This window comes from Trachypithecus francoisi, unplaced genomic scaffold (genome assembly GCF_009764315.1).
Source record: "Trachypithecus francoisi isolate TF-2019V2 unplaced genomic scaffold, Tfra_2.0 Lachesis_group15, whole genome shotgun sequence".
NCBI classification, from domain to species: Eukaryota; Metazoa; Chordata; class Mammalia; order Primates; family Cercopithecidae; genus Trachypithecus; species Trachypithecus francoisi.
Window position 1 is genome coordinate 112,740,196 of NW_022681460.1, and position 12,908 is coordinate 112,753,103.

Here is a 12,908-nt window from a genome sequence, read left to right on the forward strand (position 1 = left end):
AGCAGGACTTGGCAAGAACTGCCGTCCCTGCCCCTCAGATGGCCGCACGTCAGGAGCCTGCCATGCCATTGTGTGGGCAGGGCTACCCCCGTCCCAGCCACAGAACCCCAGAGCTCCGGGGACCACCCAGAGGAGGCCAAAAATTCTGTTAATTTCAGAATAGCCACTCCTCCTCAGGGCAGTGTCGTCTCCACCCACATTCCAGGCTAGGCCTAGGCCTGGCGATGGCTGCGTCCCAGCTTCTAGCTCCATCCCTGCCCCGAGAACAGAAAAGCAGCAGCCCTCGATCTGCTCTCCTTGCTGTCAACTCAGGATCCTAGAATAATGCGCAGAGGCCGGGAGAGGCTTTCCCTTTGCCACACTCCAGGGGGAGGCGGCGGGGTTCAGGACCTCCACACCTGGGCAGGGTCGCAGGCAGCCATGGGGCTGAGAGCTGGGCGGGGGGTGGTGGTGATGAGGAGAGTGACACTGCCATCGTCACATGATCAGCATAGGAAGTCCGGAGGAGCCGTTCTCCAGTGGGGGCAGATGTTCCTGGTATGGAACCGTGGTGCTCATGCTCTCCCATAAGCCCCTTTATTGGTTGGGCTGCTGCCCTGCATGCCTTGGGCAGTCATAACTGAAAACCCGACCTTTCCTGCCACCCGGGCATGCTGTGCTCCATCCCTGACCTTCCCGTTCCCCGCAGGGGCCGGAAGGGATTCGACATTGCCCTCAACCTGCTCTTCGCCATGGCATTCTTGGCCAGCACGTTCTCCATCCTGGCGGTCAGCGAGAGGGCCGTGCAGGCCAAGCACGTGCAGTTTGTGAGCGGAGTCCACGTGGCCACTTTCTGGCTCTCTGCTCTGCTGTGGGACCTTATCTCCTTCCTCATCCCCAGTCTGCTGCTGCTGGTGAGCACCGGAGGGTGCTGGGTCCGTTCCCCTGCAGACCACAGGGGGTTTGCCCTGGGACCCCCTTGCAGAACCAGAACCAGCTGGGCAGCCTAGGCCAGCAGCTCAGCCCAACTCAGGGAGCACGGCTGGAATCCCCTGGAGGCTGCCACCTCGCCTCCTCCCTGCACCCTCAGCCTTTGCCCTCCATACATGGGCAGTGCCCAGAGCAGCCACCCTGGTTACAGCTCCCAGTGCAAGGGGATAAGGGGAAACTGGGGCAGAGAGGGCTTGGGGCTGAAAGCCACCGCGGGGGCCAGACATGGCCTGTGGGGCTGATGGGCATGGGCCAGCTGACCAGGAGGGGTCTGAGGACCTCCAAATGCTCCTGTCACCCCTTCCCCACCCATGAGCTGCTCTCAGCTTGGCATGCACGGCAGCGCCTCCCTGTGCCGCCGCAGGTGGTGTTCAAGGCCTTCGACGTGCGTGCCTTCACGCAGGACGGCCACGTGGCCGACACCCTGCTACTGCTCCTGCTCTACGGCTGGGCCATCATTCCCCTCATGTACCTGATGAACTTCTTCTTCTCGGGGGCGGCCACCGCCTACACGAGGCTGACCATCTTCAACATCCTGTCGGGCATCGCCACCTTCCTGATGGTCACCATCATGCGCATCCCAGGTGGGTGCCTGGAGACCACCCCCAGCCCCCATGGCCATCCATGGAGCCACTCTGCCCAGACAGGGAGGCATCCGCCACAGCCGAGGCAGGACTCAGGCAATGGGCCTAGCTCATGCTCACCAGCCCCTCTGCCCCAGCTGGCCCTGCCCGGCTAGCCACGACTGGTGGGCAGGCATCTGCAGTGTCCTTGCCCTGTGCAGAGCCGGCAGGGGCGTCCCTGGGAGGTGCCCCTTCACTCCGCACAGCACGGACAAGGCCCTGTGCCCGCCCTGACCAGGCCTGTCCTAGAGGTGGGTGTGGTGTGCCCTCCAGCACAGACTGATCTTACCTCCCCAATGCAGCTGTAAAACTGGAAGAACTTTCCAAAACCCTGGATCACGTGTTCCTGGTGCTGCCCAACCACTGTCTGGGGATGGCAGTCAGCAGCTTCTATGAGAACTATGAGACGCGGAGGTACTGCACCTCCTCTGAGGTCGCTGCCCACTACTGCAAGAAATATAGTGAGTGTCTCAGCCCTGACCCCGGGCAGCACCCCTGTGTCCTCAGGACGTGGCCACTGAAGAGGGGCCTCCTAGGGCAGGGGCTCCTCTGCGTCTGAGTGGCCTGGGGCTGGTGCGTTCCTCTGCACTGCCTCACCCCGCCTCCCACAGCAGTCCCCTCGCGCCTGCTCACTCCCAGGCCCTGTACCTGAGCTCCCATTCTCCCACCTGCCTCAGTGTCTGGGCATCTGTAACAAGGAACCACAGACCAGCACTTAGCACCAGCAGTGAATCCCCCACGGCTCGGGGGAGGACCCTTCCTGCCTCTCCCAGCTCCCGGTGGCTGCACGCATCCTGGGCTCCTGGCCGCACCCCCTCACCACCACCGCCTCCATCCTCGCATGGCGGCTCCTGTCTCCTGTCTCAAATCTCCTTCTGCCTTTCTCTTATAAGGACACTTGCTGTTGGGTTTAAGGCCCACACTGATCCAGTGCCTCACCTTAAGATCCTTACTAATCACATATTCAAAGACCCTATGTCTAAGCAAGATCGCAATCCCAGGTCCAGGGGGACAGAACTTGGACCTGTCCTGTGGGGCCCCCTCAGCCTCCCACACACCCCTCTGTGCTTGTAATGGTCTCCGTCCTGGCCAGGAGGCAGCCCAGGGTTCCCACAGAACCTGTGCCTCTCAGGCAGGCTGTCACTGCCCTGGGCCTGCCATGTCCCTCATGGGACTGCACTGGATTGTTATGTGCCTGGCCCCTCTCTGAGCCGTGGTGCCTCGAGAGGCAGCCGTGACCTACTGGCCTTCACATCTCCCCATGGAGTAGACACTGTTACAGGCGCCTTGAGCAGCCTGGGGAGGGGAGTGGGGGCCGGGAACCTGGGAGGGGAGGAGGGCACCCCAGGCCTCGGGGCACAGTGACTCCCTCGCCCCACAGACATCCAGTACCAGGAGAACTTCTATGCCTGGAGCGCCCCGGGGGTCGGCAGGTTCGTGGCCTCCATGGCTGCCTCAGGGTGCGCCTACCTCATCCTGCTCTTCCTCATCGAGAACAACCTGCTGCAGAGACTCAGGGGCATCCTTTGTGCCTTCCGGAGGAGGCGGACACTGGTGAGCGGCTCTGGGAGCCCAGGACACTGGTGGGATGCTCCCCACACCTCTGCTTGGGCCCAGCACAACCCAGGGCGGCTTCCACCTCCTTCTCCACCAAGCAGCTCCTGCACCAGATGGCCTCCCACTATATGGCCTCAGCACCAGCCAGCAGTTACAGCCAGGGTGGGGCACAGCCCTTGCCACTCACGAGGGCTGTTGAGTTCTGAGCCCCTGCCAAAGAGTCAGCCTGGGGACCCAGGGTCGTCCTGCTGAGCAGAGGTAGTGCCCAGGGACACCCAGTGCCAGAGGAGGGGTCATGGGGCTGAGGGTGCTCCACGTGTTTATTGAAAACGTTCATTATTTCAGGTCTCCATCCCCTCAAACAAACAAAAGCAAATGTGTTGACATTGCACTGCACATACAGCTTAGCCGAGGGGGAATTCACTTCTTTAAAATAGTCAGACTTCTCTAAAAAGGGAACTGTCTCCATGTGTTAAAATCTTTGGTGAGGCATGGTGAACTCACACCTGTAATCCCAGCACTTCAGAAAGCAGAATTAGGTAGATCACCTGAAACCAAGAGTTCAAGACCAGTCTGGGCAACATAGTGAGACCCTGTCTCTTCTAAAAAGTGTAAAAAATTAGCCGGGCATGATGGTACACACCTGTAATCCTAGCTACTAGGGAGGCTGAGACAGGAGGCTTAAGCCTGGGAGGTCCGGGCTGCAGTGAGCTATGATTATACCACTGAATTCCAGCATGGGTGACAAAGCAAGACTCCCATCTCTAAATATGAAAACAAAAATCTTACTTTAAGGCCAGGCATGGTGGCTCACGCCTGTAATCCCAGCACTTTGGGAGGCTGCGGTGGACAGATCACCAGAGGTCAGGAGTTCTAGACCAGCCTGGCCAACACGATGAAACTCCATCTCTACTAAAAATACAAAAATTAGCTGGACGTGGTGGTGCGCGCCTATAATCCCAGCTACTTGGGAGACTGAAGCAGGAGAATCACTTGAACCCAGGAGGCGGAGTTTGCAGTGAGCTAAGATCACGCCACTGCACTCCAGCCTGGGCTACAGAGTAAGAGAGACTCTGTCTCAAAAAAAAAAAAAAAAAAAAATTAAAATTGTTTTAAAATCTTATTTTATATTCCCCAGCTGAGATTTATGATTTTTCTCCATGAGTCCCACACAGTTCTTTTTCCTCAGATAGTTTATGTCTCCTGGATGCTAGTTCAGCCCCATAAGACCGCTGTGTCTTCTGGTAAAAGGTCTGAGTCGCACCTGTGGGGCCTAGGATTGGGACGAAGGCCTTAGTCCCACCAGACCTCCCACATCCACCCCTGCCCCTCCCTTCTCCACGGGAGCCACCTTGCGGCTGGGTTCATGCACGCGATCTCTGTCCTGGTCAATCAGACAGAATTCTACACCCGGATGCCTGTGCTTCCTGAGGACCAAGATGTGGCAGATGAGAGGACTCGCATCCTGGCCCCTAGTCCAGACTGCCTGCTCCACACACCTCTGATTATCAAGGAGCTCTCCAAGGTACCCGTGCAATTTGGGGTGGAGTCCTCCCTGCCAGCTGGTTACCTGGCTGTCCCCAGGGTCCAACCCTGTCCCTGGAAGCTTGTGGCGCTGAGACTCAGGCTGCTCTGCTTTGCGTCCAGGCCTCTGCATTCCATGTTTTCCGTCGGGTGCCTGCAGGTGTACGAGCAGCGGGTGCCCCTCCTGGCTGTGGACAGGATCTCCCTCGCGGTGCAGAAAGGGGAGTGCTTTGGCCTGCTGGGTTTCAATGGAGCCGGGAAGACCACAACTTTCAAAATGCTGACTGGGGAGGAGAGCCTCACTTCTGGGGATGCCTTTGTTGGGGGTCACAGAATCAGCTCTGATGTCGGAAAGGTGGGTGCAGCCAGGAGGTTCCAAAGGGGTGAGGCAGGCATGGCTGGAGGGGGCACCCTGGAGGCGGGGATGGAGGGATGCTGTCCGCAAACAGCTGCTGCATCTGTGGCTTGAAATGGGCCCAGCACATGCCTCTGGACAGCGAGACAAGGTAATGAGCTAAAGCTAAGCTTCGCCAGAACTAGCAGGCAATGGGAGGGGAGAGAGATGGGTGCCAACATCCATGAGCCCGGAGAGGTGCATTCGGCACTGACAGCCACCTCTGCACAGAGGCCATTCTGTGTCCAGGCAGCTCAGGTGTGAGGTGCCTTAGGGGCCTTGATGGGAGAAGGAACAGAAGGCCCTGGGCCCACCTACAGTTTTCCCATGTTGAGCTGAACCCCACCAGCTCCCCCGCAGAAGGACCAGAGGCAGCCCTCCTGTACCTCTGCCCGGGTCCTGCATGGGAAGTCGAGCGTGCCGAGCAGAGCACGGGAAATGGAAGGCAGGGCCTGGGCCTGAGAAGTGGCCACGGAGTCCTCTCCTGAGCTCACGCCAGGGGTGCCTGGACAGCAGAGGCCCTGGGCCAGAGTACGTGCAGGCCCTCTCGGGAGGAAAGCCTCATCCTAGGCTGCAGACTTCCCCATAGAGTGTTCCAGGGCTTGCAGGCAATGCACAGCAAACAGAGGAGACGGTACCATGACTGGAAGCCACAGACACAGGCCCCATGGGGGGACAAGCACATAGGCGTTAGATCTGCATCATCACACCAGATTATAAAAGATTATAAACTCACTGTGTCTACAGAAATAAATGATGCAATTGAAAATCTATGCAGGGGAGAGAAAACCGTATATGATCTAGCAATGGAGGAGAGGGTGAGAAGTCCCCAGTACATGTAATCTTGAGTTCCAGAAGGAAAAGAGAGAGTGGCAGGGGGTACTAGCCAAAAAGGTATCGGCTAAGATTTTTCCCAAACTGATTAAAAACAGATTCTGGGCTGGGAGCGTGGCTCATACCTGTAATCCCAACTTTGGGAGGCCAAGGCAGGCAGATCACTTAAGGTCTAGAGTTCGAGACCAGCCTGGCCAACATGGCAAAATGCTGTCTTGGCCGGGCGCGGTGGCTCAAGCCTGTAATCCCAGCACTTTGGGAGGCTGAGACGGGTGGATCACGAGGTCAGGAGATCGAGACCATCCTGGCTAACACGGTGAAACCCCGTCTCTACTAAAAAATACAAAAAAATTAGCGGGCGAGGTGGCGGGTGCCTGTAGTCCCAGCTACTCGGGAGGCTGAGGCAGGAGAATGGCGTGAACCCGGGAGGCGGAGCTTGCAGTGAGCTGAGATCTGGCCACAGCACTCCAGCCTGGGCGGCAGAGCGAGACTCCGTCTCAAAAAAAAAAAAAAAAAAAAATGCTGTCTCTACCAGAGAAAAATACAAAAATGAGCAGGGTGTGGTGGCAGGTGCCTATAATCCTAGCTACTTGGGAGCTTGAGGCATGAGAATCACTTGAGCCTGGGAGACAGAGGTTGCAGTGAGCCAAGATCACGCCACCGCACTCCATCCTGGGCGACAGAGTGAGACTCTGTCTCAAAAAAAAAAAAAAAAAAGATTTTGGAAGCTTGAGAACCCCAAAGAAGGAAGGTAAAGAAAAAGAAATCCATTCTCTAGAATCCACAGAACCCAGGCACTCCTGCTCCTGACTAGCTGCCGAAGGTAGCTAAGCAGATGGCAGCAGGTACGTCCTAATTCTGCTGGACATGGTCAGTTGCACAGAGGACAACAGCTGCTGCACCATCTGACCAAGCAGTGCTCACCCCAAAGGTGGTGCCCATAAATCTTTCTTCTTAGATGGAGAAGAGTCCTAGCACATTAGACGTCCCAGGCGTGAACGAGTGGGTGGCCAGCCCTGAGTCTGCCTCTATGTAAAGGCCATTCTTGCACCACCTAATCCCATGGCTGCCTGTCCTGGACCAGGCTCTGAGAGCAGCTCTGGAAGCCTTCCTACACCAGCCACATCCTTCCTGTGTCCCTGTTCCAAGAGCTTGCACTGTGGGCAGCCACCGGGGCCTGTGCACAGCTCCAGCGCCCCCGTGTACACACCCTGGGAGGGACCACAGACAGGTGCAGGGATGGGCACCTCAAGAGTAGTCCCTGTGATCCTCTGGAGGAAGGAGGCTTCCCTCCAACCCACCTCCCTCCCCGGCTATGCTCTGACCCCAGGTGCGGCAGCAGATCGGCTACTGCCCGCAGTTTGATGCCTTGCTGGACCACATGACTGGCCGGGAGATGCTGGTCATGTACGCTCGGCTCCGGGGCATCCCTGAGCGCCACATCGGGGCCTGCGTGGAGAACACTCTGCGGGGCCTGCTGCTGGAGCCACATGCCAACAAGCTGGTCAGGACGTACAGGTGCACTTCCCAAGCCCAGCCCCTGCAACCAGAAGAGCCCTGGCCCTTCCCAGACTGGAGTCAGAATCAGGGTCCCCATAGCATAGAGCTGGGAGGGACTGCTCAGGTCAGCAGCCAGAGCTCCCACTTGTGGCTCCAGGATGGAGCTGGGATTTGGTGGTGTGACCTAGGTAGCTCCAGGGAGGAGAGGGACTGCCCTGACAGTGCCTGCCACCTAGGGACAAAGCCAGCAGCGAGAGATGCCAGGGCCCCTGGCTGGTCCCCCTTAGGTGCGGGCAGATGGGTTCCTGTGTAGGTGCTGGCCCCTGGGAATAGCCTTCTCTGGAGCCTCTAGCTCTATGCGGTGGGCTCTCCAGGTGCACACACAGCGCCTTCCTCTTCACCAGCGCTATTCTGCAATTGCTAGGTGTGGGCCTCTGCTGGGACATGGGCCTCCACTGGGACACAGGAGCCAATGCTAACTCTCAGCCTTATTCCCCCACCCGGCACCTCCTGCCCCTAGTGGTGGTAACAAGCGGAAGCTGAGCACTGGCATCGCCCTGATCGGAGAGCCTGCTGTCATCTTCCTGGATGAACCGTCCACTGGCATGGACCCCGTGGCCCGGCGCCTGCTTTGGGACACCGTGGCACGAGCCCGAGAGTCTGGCAAGGCCATCGTCATCACCTCCCATAGGTAGAGCCTGGGTCTGTGGGTCACTGGAAGTTTCCGCACCGGGTGGGCTGTGGAGGAGCCAGGTGGCCAGGAGATGCGTGAGCATCTGGTGCAGTGTCTGCACGTATCAGGAACTGCCGGATTGGGGGACCAACGCTTTCCTGTCTGCACAAGCCTTTGGCACCCCCAGCCCTGTCTGAGGTCCCGCCCTCTCCCCAGCATGGAGGAGTGTGAGGCCCTGTGCACCCGGCTGGCCATCATGGTGCAGGGGCAGTTCAAGTGCCTGGGCAGCCCCCAGCACCTCAAGAGCAAGTTCGGCAGTGGCTACTCCCTGCGGGCCAAGGTGCAGAGCGAAGGGCAGCAGGAGGCGCTGGAGGATTTCAAGGCCTTTGTGGACCTGACCTTTCCAGGTGTGTGCTGGCCCCGGCAGCCCCCACTGGGTGGGCCCTGGGCCCCTGCCTAGGCCTCTCCCATCTGCTGTGTGGAGCGTCTGTGCCTCGCTCCTGCCAAGTCCCATCTCCCCAATCCCTGGGACAAGGACTCCAGTGCTGAGCACCCAAGCACTCTCTCCGATCCTCCAGCCCGGCCCTCACAGCAACACCATCTCTCCTTTGTGTAGGCAGCGTCCTGGAAGACGAGCACCAAGGCATGGTCCATTACCACCTGCCAGGCCGCGACCTCAGCTGGGCGAAGGTAAGGCAGTCCCTGGGGCCCCACTGGGCACTCACAGGGCTGGGGGAGGTCCCTTTAGGGGTCTCTCCCTCTGTGGTGGTTGCAGACTCTTTCCACAGAGGAGTCACTTTCCATTTCTCCCCTAACACTCATGCTGATACGTGCTGGTTTAGGGGTTTTATATCCAAAATATCAGTGGTAAAAGGAATTCAGTGTGCAGTAGGGAAAGGGCCAGGGATGGTGGCTCACACCATAATCTCAGCACTTTGGGAGGCCGAGGCAGGAGGATTGCTTAAGCCTGGGAGTTCTAGACCAACCTGGGCAACATAGACCCCGTCTCTACAAAAAATTTAAAATTAGCCAGGTATCATGGTGCATGCCTGTAGTCCCAGCCACTCGCGAGGCTAAGGTGGGAGGATCGCTTGAGCCTGGGAGTATGAGACTGCAGTGAGCTATGACTGTGCCACTGCACTCCAGCCTGGGCTGCAGAGCAAGACTGTCTCTCTAAAAAAATAAATTATGGGGGGAAAAAAAACAACTGGCTCAGAAAGGGAACATCGCTGGCTCAAGGTTGTACTCTGAGCTGGGAACAGCGTGAGGAAGAGGCTGGGCCCTGTCCCCGATGGCTCCTGCTTAGCCAGTGTCCTCTCCCTGGGAGCACAGTGCCCTTGCAGGGCTGCCCTCTCTGGGACTCTGGGGTGGGGCTGGGCAGGGGTAGGATTGTGGGGGCCTCACCAGCCCCTATTGCCAGGGGACTCCCAGGTCCCGCAGAGGAGCCTAGGCCCTGTTCTCTCCTACCAGTGACTTTTCTGCTCCCCAAAGGTTTTCGGTATTCTGGAGAAAGCCAAGGAAAAGTACAGTGTGGACGACTACTCTGTGAGCCAGATCTCGCTGGAACAGGTCTTCCTGAGCTTCGCCCACCTGCAGCCGCCCACTGCAGAGGAGGGGCGATGAGGGGTGTGGCTGCCTCGCCACCAGGCAGGGATAGGACAGGCAAGCAGGGTCCAGCTTGCATCCTCTCTCTCCAAGTTTATCTCATCCTTTATTTTTAATCACTTTTTTCTATGATGGATATGAAAAATTCAAGGCAGTATGCACAGAACGGACGAGTGCAGCCCGGCCCTCATGCCCAGGATCAGCATGCGCGTCATCATGTCTGCACCCTGGAGTTCACCCTGCCAGAACTGGAGCGGGCCGGGCAGTCTGCGAGCAAGCTCCTGGGTCTCTGGGTGGAGAGCTGACCCAGGAAGGGCTGCAGCTGAGCTGGGGGGTTGAATTTTTCCAGGCACTCCCTGGAGAGAGGACCCAGTGACTTGTCCGCGTTTACACATGACACTCATCTCCCCTGAGGAGGAAGCAGGAAGCCAGGTTGAACTGTAGCGAGGCCCCCAGGCCGCCGGGAATGGACCATGCAAATCACTGTCGGTGGAGGGAGGCTGCTGTGATTAGGTGCTGGGGTTTTAGCGTCCAGCGCAGCCTGGGGGCCTCCTGGAGTCTCTGCTCCTTAGGTCATGGTAACTGCCGCAAAGCCAGGCATCGTCCCACAGCATCTCCTAGAAGCAGCCGGCACAGGAGGGAAGGTGGCCAGGCTTGAAGCAGTCTGTTCCCAGCACTGCCCCCTCAGGAAGTTGCCCGCCCCAGGACACGCAGGGACCACCCCAAGGGTTGGGTGGCTGTCTCAAGGACACACTGAATACGTTGTGACCGTCCAGAAAATAAAGGCTGAGGGGACACAGTCACAGTCTGTGGGTCACACGCGAGAGGGGTCACGGGGCTCAATCACTCGCCCACAATCTATACATGAGGCTCTTCTTTCACATATCAATCACACAAACGTGGGATGTCGCTTTTCCCAGAAGGGAGCACACGCAGATAATACACTGAGGTGAAGGAACACGCCCAGAACACAAAGGAAAACGCTGGTTAAACGCCCGGTGACGGGCCCTTAGCCTACAGCCAAGAGAAGAGCAGGTGGGGCTGTGTGGGAAACACAGGTCTGGTGGGAGAGAAGCTGCTGGCACCAGGGTCACCTGTGGGCATCTGCCATTTCCCAGAAATAACTCATCAGCTCCCTTTTTAGTTATTTATGGAGCCTTGCTTTGTCTCCCAGGCTGGAGCACAGTGGCGCAATCTTGACTCACTGCAACCTCGCCTCCCGGGTTCAAGCGATTCTCCTGCTTCTGCCTCCCAAGTACCTGGGACTACAGGCACCCACCACCACACCCAGCTAATTTTTGTATTTTTAGTAGAGATGGGGTTTTACCATGTTGGCCAGGCTGGTCTCAAACTCCTGACCTCAAGTGATCCACCCATTTCAGACTCCCAAAGTGCCGGGATTACAGCCATGAGCCACTATGCCCGGCCCATTTTTCTTTATGCACTGTTTTGTGTTTTGTTTTTGGAGACAGCATCTTGCTCTGTTGCCCAGTGTGGAGTGCAGTGGTGTTACCATAACTCACTGCAGCCTGAAACACATGGGTTCGTGCAATCTTCCCACCCCAGCCTCCCAAGTGGCTGGGACTAAGGGCATGTACCACCATGCATGGCTACATTTTTTTTAGTATGGATGAGGTCTCATGTTGGCCAGGCTGCTGCCAAACCCCTGACCTCAAGTGATCCACCCGCCTCGGCCTCCCAAAGTGCTGGGATCACAGGCGTGAGCCACCACGCCTGGCGAATACACTATTATTTCTTACGGTTTTCTAAAACTGATTTGAACTTCTGCATTTTACATTCCCTTAGAATTCAGAGTTTTAGAAAAGACTTGTTTTCATCACTTTGGCTCATTTGGGACAATTTCAAGTCTGTGTTTTTATCAGTCTTTGGAAATTCATGAAAGCTGCAAATCGTCTCCAGTAGCTCTTTTATTCCCTTTAAACTTCTGCCATCTAGTTCCATGTCATAAAAAATATAATGAGGCCGGGCACGGTGGCTCAAGCCTGTAATCCCAGCACTTTGGGAGGCCGAGACGGGCGGATCACGAGGTCAGGAGATCGAGACCATCCTGGCTAACACAGTGAAACCCCGTCTCTACTAAAAATACAAAAAAAACTAGCCGGGCGAGGTGGCAGGCGCCTGTAGTCCCAGCTACCCGGGAGGCTGAGGCAGGAGAATGGCATAAACCCGGGAGGCGGAGCTTGCAGTGAGCTGAGATCCGGCCACTGCACTCCAGCCTGGGCGACAGAGCGAGACTCCGTCTCAACAACAACAACAACAACAACAACAACAAAAATATATATATATATATATAACGTGTTTGGGCAGTGTTTAAGCCACAGCCACCCATTGGCTGAGAAAGGTCTGAAGTGGGCCCTTCTGGCCCCACAGCCTCTCCGCAGGGGCTGTGGCCTCTAGGTCGGGCCTGGGGCTACGAAGAGGGACAGAAGTCAGTGCATGAGGCCACCCAGCTCCATGTCCATGCCCACAGTCCTTCTGCAGGGCGTCCTCAGACTTGTTTTCAAGCCTGTGTGTTAGCGATTTAGGAATGTGTCATTTTTCTCCTGTGACACCCTAAAAGGGGGTTGGGGACTGAGGGCATAGCCCGCATGAGGCACACACTTGTGAAGCCAGCGTGCATAGGGCACGCACAGAAGACACCATCCCCCCTGGCAGCACGCTACCAGTGCCAGTAGTGGTCTTTAAGTAAGGACTGGCACAACTAGAACTCCTTAGGAAAATGATCCGCAGCTCGGGAGGCTGCTGCGTGGGGACCAGGGGCAGGTGCATTCAGGGTATCTGTGGCAGAGGCCCAAGGCTGCACCCAAGCCTGGAGCTTGGATGACCCCAGGAGCAGCAGGAAGGGCCCATCTGGCATCCCAGGGGCACCCTCAAGGCCTCTGGAAACTCAGTGCTGGAGCTAGGTCACCAGGGACACCCTAAGGAGCCTGGGACTGAAGCCCCGCCCCGGCTGATTTTTGTCTGAGCTGTGGCAGTTCCCAGCCCATGGGAGGGCAGGGGAAAACAGCCATGGGCCCAGGGCTAGGAGCTACCAGCCCATCCACGCTCCACCTAGACCACAGGGTGGGTGGGGGAGGCACATATTCTCTACGGACACTGTTCCCAAACAACTGTGGCATCTGACAGAGCTGACTCCTGCCCTCCTCCCAGTTCACCTTAGACCTGGGAGACGAGATTCTGACTTCACTGCCCTGTGTAGCCTGGCACA

The 12,908-nt window shown here is 57.5% G+C and overlaps 1 protein-coding gene across 4 annotated transcripts in view; it reads left to right on the top strand.

Annotated features, from left to right (window-relative positions):
* ABCA3 (ATP binding cassette subfamily A member 3) overlaps positions 1 to 10,479 on the top strand; it is a 64,765-nt gene extending 54,286 nt beyond the window's left edge. For 2 of the 4 annotated variants that reach the window (XM_033236107.1, XM_033236110.1), the window contains 11 exons: positions 689 to 893; positions 1,334 to 1,553; positions 1,895 to 2,053; positions 2,974 to 3,146; positions 4,546 to 4,674; positions 4,834 to 5,028; positions 7,232 to 7,419; positions 7,922 to 8,092; positions 8,291 to 8,481; positions 8,691 to 8,764; positions 9,566 to 10,479. In XM_033236107.1, coding sequence (XP_033091998.1) covers positions 689 to 893; positions 1,334 to 1,553; positions 1,895 to 2,053; positions 2,974 to 3,146; positions 4,546 to 4,674; positions 4,834 to 5,028; positions 7,232 to 7,419; positions 7,922 to 8,092; positions 8,291 to 8,481; positions 8,691 to 8,764; positions 9,566 to 9,697 — 1,837 coding nt within the window. In that variant the 3' untranslated portion in view covers positions 9,698 to 10,479. The remainder of the gene's footprint in view (positions 1 to 688; positions 894 to 1,333; positions 1,554 to 1,894; positions 2,054 to 2,973; positions 3,147 to 4,545; positions 4,675 to 4,833; positions 5,029 to 7,231; positions 7,420 to 7,921; positions 8,093 to 8,290; positions 8,482 to 8,690; positions 8,765 to 9,565) is intronic. The other 2 variants (XM_033236108.1, XM_033236109.1) reach the window with 1 other exon arrangement.
* The last annotated feature ends 2,429 nt before the right edge of the window (positions 10,480 to 12,908 follow it).